The following is a 6,857-nucleotide window of genomic DNA, read 5'->3' on the forward strand; positions in this document are numbered from 1 at the left end:
CTTTAGAATTTCACTAAAAATGAAACGCTTTTCCTCGGAGCTCCTACATCTACTAACCACAATGTAAAAGCCATCTAGTAATCCCAATGCCTCTTTGATTAAGAGGAGCTTGAGATTGTCATCTAGTCTATAAGGGTCCAAGACTATATAAATATACCGAGGATTAATATCAACGCACCCATCAAATCCCAGGACTTCCCATTTTGGGCTAGGTTGGGATCCAAAAAAGCCTAATCGTGGCATCTCCTCAAAGAAGGCAGTATCTGACAATTTATTATTATCATAAGTCAACTTTAAGATATTTAATGACATGTCTCTGCATAAAACATAATCAAACTATACATTAATAACAATCATGAACTTTTTTATATTTAACAAAGGAAGATTATAAGAAAAGAATGAAAAAATAAAATCCATTCAAATACAAAAAGCAATCTAGAATCAAATGCATTCAAGAAGAACACAACCAAATTTATTTTTGGAGGAGCTTATGCTTTGGGATACATTTAATAACTTCATCAAATACTTGTTGTACTTGATCTCTTTCAACATGGACAATAGAGTCTATTTCATAATGATCAATCAAGTCCAAGCTTTCTTTAATAATCATAAGCGCAATATTTTCATCTAATTTGTCTAAATCTAAATATATTTTAATTTAATAAACATCGTTCTATCCAACAGCTTCAACCGGCCCCATACCAAGTTGGACTATGAAAAAAACGATGCTCAAATTTAGCAGCCAAATTCACCCTCTTCTCAAAGGAAAGAGTACTCCTCATGTGCTCAAAAAATATGCAAGTAACTTCTTCCATCTCTGTCAATCATACATACATATTTGAATAACTAAAATATTAACGTCTTCCAAATATTTACTGCTATTCAAATTATCAAACATTCAAAACACTCTCAACATCAATATGAGGACTCTCTCAACAAACACACACGGCACACACACACACATTGCTCACACACACACACACACACACCCTAAACATAATCACACACATGGCTTGATTAATGCAATAACTCTCTCTCTCTCTCTCTCTCTCTCTCTCAAACACACACACACACACACACACAAACACACACTTGCTATTCATATTTGTTTTAAAAAACTTCCATATTCTGATAAGCTTTCATAATATAGAATTTTACAAAAATAACATTTGAATAAACTTCCAGTTTATAATGTTATTGTTTAGGGATTTAAGTATGGACTATAATATTTAGGGTTGTACATGTGTATGTATTTGATGACATTCTCTGTCTGTGTATGTGTGTAAAATAATGTAAGTAAATAAATGTGTGTGTTGTATGTATATATATATACATATATATTATTCATACATACACATACACACATATAAATACATACACAGATAAAATCTCTCTCTCTCTCTCTCTCTCTCACACACACACACACACACACCCCAAGCACAAACACAAACACAAACATACTACAAACACACACACACACACACACACACACACACACACACACACACACATGATACTTCCAAACACACACACACACACACACACACTCTCTCTCTCTCTCTCACACACACACACACTCTCACTCACTCTCTCTCTCTCTCTCTCACACACACACACACATGATACTTTCACTCTCTCTCTCTCTCTCTCTCTCTCTCTCTCTCTCTCTCTCACACACACACACACACACACACACACACACACACACACATAATACTTTTACTCTCTCTCTCTCTCTCTCTCTCTCTCTCACACACACACACACACACACACACACACACACACACACACACCCAATCACAAACACACATACTTTGATAAGCTCCCATTTTGACAAACTTCCATAATATGGTATTTAAAAAAACATTTTAATAAACTTTAATAAACTTCACTCTCTCTCTCTCTCTCTCACACACACACACACACACACACACACACACACACACATAATACTTTCACTCACTCTCTCTCTCTCTCTCTCTCTCTCTCACACACACACACACACACACCCCCCCCCCCATCACAAACACACATACTTTGATAAGCTCCCATATTTTGATAAACTTTAGTAATATGGCATTAAAAAAAACATTTTAATAAACTTTAATAAACCTCACTCTCTCTCTCTCTCTCTCACACACACACACACACACACACACACACACACGCACACACACACACACACACATGATACTTTCACTCTCTCTCTCTCTCTCTCTCTCTCACACACACACACACACACACACACACACACACACACACACACACACACGATACTTTCATTCTCTCTCTCTCTCTCTCTCTCTCTCTCTCTCTCTCACACACACACACACACACACACACACACACACACACACACACACACGCACCCACACACACACCCCCCCTCTCCGACTGATATTGGGCAGAGAGAGATAGAGAGAGCCTTCCTCTGATACCCTCCCCCCCTTGCATCTTGGCAGGTGTGTGTGTGTGTGGAGGAGGCTCACCAGGAAGTGGACGAAGAACGTGGAGGCTCACTAGCAAGCGGACTGCATATATTGCAATTAGTAGTAGCCAGACGGAGTGAGAGAAGGAAAATTTACCAATGTGGAGGCTCCCAGGAGCAGCAAACGTGAAGGAGAGGAGACTGTAAAGCGCAAACGTGAAGATGAGGAGACTGTAGCGCTTCTGAGGAGTTTGCTTGAATTCAAAGGAGCAGGGAGGAGGAGGGCTATGGCGGGTGTGCATGTAATCTCAATACATGCAGAGGGCAGCAGTTCTGCAACATTCCATACCTGAGTGCAGAGGGTACTGGGGCCGGCAGCAACTGCATATACTGCATGCAACAGGGCAGAGGGTGCTGCAACATTCGATACCTGAGTGCAGAGGGCACTGGGGCAAGCGACGACTACAGGGCAGAGGGCGCTGCAACATTCGAAGCTTTGAGTGCAGAGGGCACTAGGGCTGGCGGGCGACTGCAAATGCTGCATGCAACAGTGCAGAGGGCGAAGGTGGCTAAAACTCTCGCACGTGGCATGTAGGTGCAACGCCTGTTATATATAGATAAAAGATAGATTCAAATATTTAAGAATTTAGTTATAAAATCGGTTAACTTCAATAAAAACTGGTTAAGCGTGGTGGTCATCGAATAAAAAGTTTATTTCTGACTCTGTGAATATGGTCGTAGCCGTTGTTCGAAATTTAAAACTTTACAACAAAGGGGTTTCATCTTTACACTAGCGCCCACAGCAGCCCCATACGCTGCCCTCCAACACAAGAAATCACTCTACCAATTTAAGCTCCTCCTCGTCTTTATTCGAGTTAGGGCTGTAGGGACTGTCGATTTAGTGTCTACAGGATACCCGATGGCATTCTCTGCTCAATGTAGGCTTTACAGGCTGGGTTTTCAGGAACCCTAGGGCATTTTCTGCTACCTAGACAATACGGGAATTCTCTGTCGATTCAGGGGTGCACGAAACCGCAGGTAATTCTCAGTCAGTTTTCGGTTTACAGAAACCGCCCTATCAGTTTAGGGTCTAGATACTCGCTGGATTGCGCAGGATTTAGGTTTCGCAGAAATCTCAAGGATTTCTCTGTTTGGATTTAGAGTTTGTGGAAGTGCTTTGTCGGGTTAGGGTTTGTAGAGAGACCGATGGGGAATGAGAATACGGGGCGAAAGATGTCCAGAGTGGCAGGGCATAGGAGGAGGCTTTCAGACATCACCAACACTCCAGTTCTTACAAAATCCAGGATTCAGGATGAAAATCGCCAGCTCTCAAAGGGGTCTGCAGCTCAGCTACAGAAGGTATGGCCATCGTTTTTGCCCTCTTAATGACTCAAATATTAGCCTAAATTAAACCTTATGTTTATCCACTCCAGGCTGGGCCATTACTTTTTTCCCTCTTGATGACACAAATTATGAAGATCTAGACTAGATTAACCCTCATCTCTATGTTCATCCACTCCAGGAACTCATTGCTTTGAAGAAGGTGCTGGAGGAGAAACAGTATCCCTATATTTGCGAATAATTTGATGTATAGCAATGCCAAATGGGCATATTTTATTTCGAAAGATTAATTAGAATATTTAGATGCCAGGGTTCCCTGTACCTGCTTGCTGAGGACCAGGGTGTTACCACTAGGTCTAGAGTCCGCTGGCTTTATTTAAGCTTTTATTCATTACCATAGCCAGAATCCTACCCACCATCCCCCCCTTTACTCAGATTCAAACAGAGAAGTTATTGAGGAAAATAAGTGCTACATGGAGAAGCTGTGGATCAACTACTGCCGCAAGACCAAGCAGAACGACGAAATCATTCTGCATAATGCACAGCTCTACAAAGTCAGTACTATTCATAATTACATGCATGCAAACACACACGTGATTCCAGTGCCCACATTGCTTGGGCCATTTCTGACATCAAGTATTAAGAGTTTTAATTTACATCTCAATTGTGACAAAGCTGTGTTGTGGTGTGTGTCTGGCCGTGTTTGAGCAGGACCTGATACAAGCACGTGATAAAGTAAGCATCTGCTTTGATGGGCTAATCTTGCCAATGAATGTTTTCTCCAGCACATCTGGCTTTAGATTACTGACCCTTGCATGCTGTTGTCTGCAGCTCAAGGTTCTCCAACACGAGAATGCCCAGATGTCAGCACTCTACAAGTTCTACAAGTCAGAAATGCAGGTACTATGCTAAACTTCTCTCGGTATATACAGCTTAAGAAGTGGCTTCTCATGCCCTCGGTTATGTCCCCACCAAGGCCATAAGTGAGCTGGCATCACATTGAGGCTACATTGATAAATCATAAGACCATGCTTGAATTGTAAGTGTTGAATGGAACCAATGTGTGGTGCACTTATCCTAGTTTTAGGTGGCCTTGCTTATCCTAGTTTTAGGTGGCCACGGAGTCTCCTGAGTGCTATGATTTAATCATGTGCTATTTTTGCCACTGTGCAGCAAAAACTCAATGAAGCTCTAGAGCAGGTCGACCGCCTCAAAGGGTTAGTGGAGGCATCAATACTTGAAAAGGTAGTAATTTTTGTTTTAAATTCTCAAGTGTGCATGCGTGCTAACGTGGGACTTGAAAGACACATGATCCTTGTGCATTTCGCTTTACACAACAGGCCTTGTTTGATCAATGTTTTAATGCTCCAAGGGTACTTACTCAACCAGCCAATTCAAAAGCCCACAAAACACTTGGTCATCCTTGTAAGTTCAACTTGATATGTTCGCACAAGAATTGATTGCCTTCTTCATGGTCTTCGTTGTAGCAAAGCCTTCACTAGTGTACTCCTCACTTCTTGTTGGTGCACAGGTGAGGCTTCTCGTGAGGATTCTTCAGCAATCATTTGCAGGCCTACCTTAAGGGGGAGAGAGAGTAAAGTCTACAAGGGGCCTTCCTTGAAGGTGAAGATGAGGCAGTCAGATGGTGGTAGTGTGTGGCAAAGGGAGCCTGTCACCACCCAACATGATGACGGTAATGCAGCAGTTCAAAGATTGCACAAAGTCAGTGAAGACCAAGACACTGGCTTTGCTGCTGTCTTGACAACCTGTGACTTGGAGGTTGAAATGACGGAAGCGGTGATTTCTCCACTCTCTAGTTCGGGTGCAGAGGCAGATGGGAAGTTCATTGCCTTACCTGCGATTCGTGCCAAATTGACGTGGAAAGATGAAGCTCAAATCATGGCTCCACACCCTAGTTCAGGACAACTTGAAGAGAATTCAAATGCGGGTAAAGATCAATCCATGCACATGCCTGGCTCTGTCCATGTTTCAACCAGAAATTTATGTGGAAGGTCCCTTAGGAGGGCTGTAAGTGCAATTGGTTCATATAAGGAAGCTCCATTGAACACTAAGATGAGAAGAGCTGCATAAGCAAAAACACTTGATGTAACATCTCCTCGATGTTGATGTTGATGGCTGATGCTGCCATGCGTATCTCACAGATCTTATCTTTTCAATGCCAAAATTGTGCATTGGTGGTTTGGTTGCAATGAACCTTGCATAGCAGTTGGGTGATTGCTAGCACATCTTCTTAAGAGACTCCTAGTGCAACTCCGGATTTGAGAGAGAGCTTATCTTCGTGATGACAACAATCGTTACTGGGTCCATACGGCATCACTCATTCCAGCAGCAGCAAGCACTGTGATCATTGAGTTCTCCAGGATTTGGAAGGATAGTTTGGGATCGACAGCATAACTGTGAAGTGGTACTGTTTCTTACCTTCATGAGTTGATTTTTTAATAATTTTGTGAGCAGTAAGTAGAGTATGGTTGGTTTCAAACCCATTGTTATGTGCTGTACTGCTTATCCTCCACATGTTATGGCTTGAGTTTGAAACCATATTATTAGCATTGGTTCTCAAGCATGGCTGTAGCCCTCTAGGACTATTTAATAGTTTTCCCATGATGATTGGTTTGTGTAAGCATGCTTCTTCTAATGTGCATCATGATTGGAGATGACACCATTCTAATGATGACCCACCATTGAGGTTGGTGAAGATTACCTGGTATCTTCACCTGGTTCAAACTGAAATGAGATGATTAGACGTGCTAAGGCAATTAAATAAGCCATTATGGCACAAACTAGCCTCAACAGTTTGGAAACATTAGCATGGACAGCTTCCCGTTTTCAAAATGTTATGATCATCCAGGAAGTGATTGGATTCAATAAGGACCCTTTAAGGACGAGGACGAGGATGAATTCAATATTAGCATGGACAGCTTCATGTTTTCAAACAGGAAGTGATTGGATTCAATAAGGACCCTTTAAGGACGAGGACGAATCCTTAAAGCCATTGTTGAGTGCCATTTGTGCCTTAACGTTAGTCAATTGGTTATTTAAAGATCACTCAAGTCATGCAAAATGGAAG

General features: G+C 41.8%; 1 protein-coding gene across 2 annotated transcripts; it reads left to right on the forward strand.

Moving 5' to 3' along the window:
- The first annotated feature begins 3,232 nt into the window (after window positions 1–3,232).
- LOC147631720 (uncharacterized) lies at window positions 3,233–6,515 on the forward strand. Of its 2 annotated transcripts, none has more exons than XM_086808232.1 (9): window positions 3,233–3,466; window positions 3,618–3,787; window positions 3,951–3,988; window positions 4,215–4,323; window positions 4,481–4,504; window positions 4,601–4,669; window positions 4,943–5,014; window positions 5,110–5,194; window positions 5,301–6,515. In XM_086808232.1, exons 2-9 carry the CDS (start codon window positions 3,635–3,637, stop codon window positions 5,858–5,860), a joined length of 1,110 nt encoding a protein of 369 aa, XP_086664358.1. In that variant the 5' UTR covers window positions 3,233–3,466; window positions 3,618–3,634; the 3' UTR covers window positions 5,861–6,515. The 2 variants fall into 2 exon arrangements, with proteins under 2 accessions (XP_086664358.1, XP_086664357.1); XM_086808231.1 differs by having other exon boundaries at window positions 3,306–3,466; window positions 3,590–3,787.
- Window positions 6,516–6,857: the final 342 nt, after the last annotated feature.

The sequence above is a fragment of the Cibotium barometz genome, chromosome 14 (assembly GCF_041138505.1).
Source record: "Cibotium barometz isolate CiBa-2024 chromosome 14, ASM4113850v1, whole genome shotgun sequence".
NCBI classification, from domain to species: Eukaryota; Viridiplantae; Streptophyta; class Polypodiopsida; order Cyatheales; family Cibotiaceae; genus Cibotium; species Cibotium barometz.

Coding starts and splice junctions, on each gene's coding strand:
- LOC147631720 (XM_086808232.1), top strand. CDS start 3,635: ATGGGGAATGAGAATACGGGGCGAAAGATGTCCAGAGTGGCAGGGCAT. Junction 4,505..4,600: donor TGATACAAGCACGTGATAAA/GTAAGCATCTGC, acceptor TGTTGTCTGCAG/CTCAAGGTTCTCCAACACGA. Junction 4,670..4,942: donor TCTACAAGTCAGAAATGCAG/GTACTATGCTAA, acceptor GCCACTGTGCAG/CAAAAACTCAATGAAGCTCT.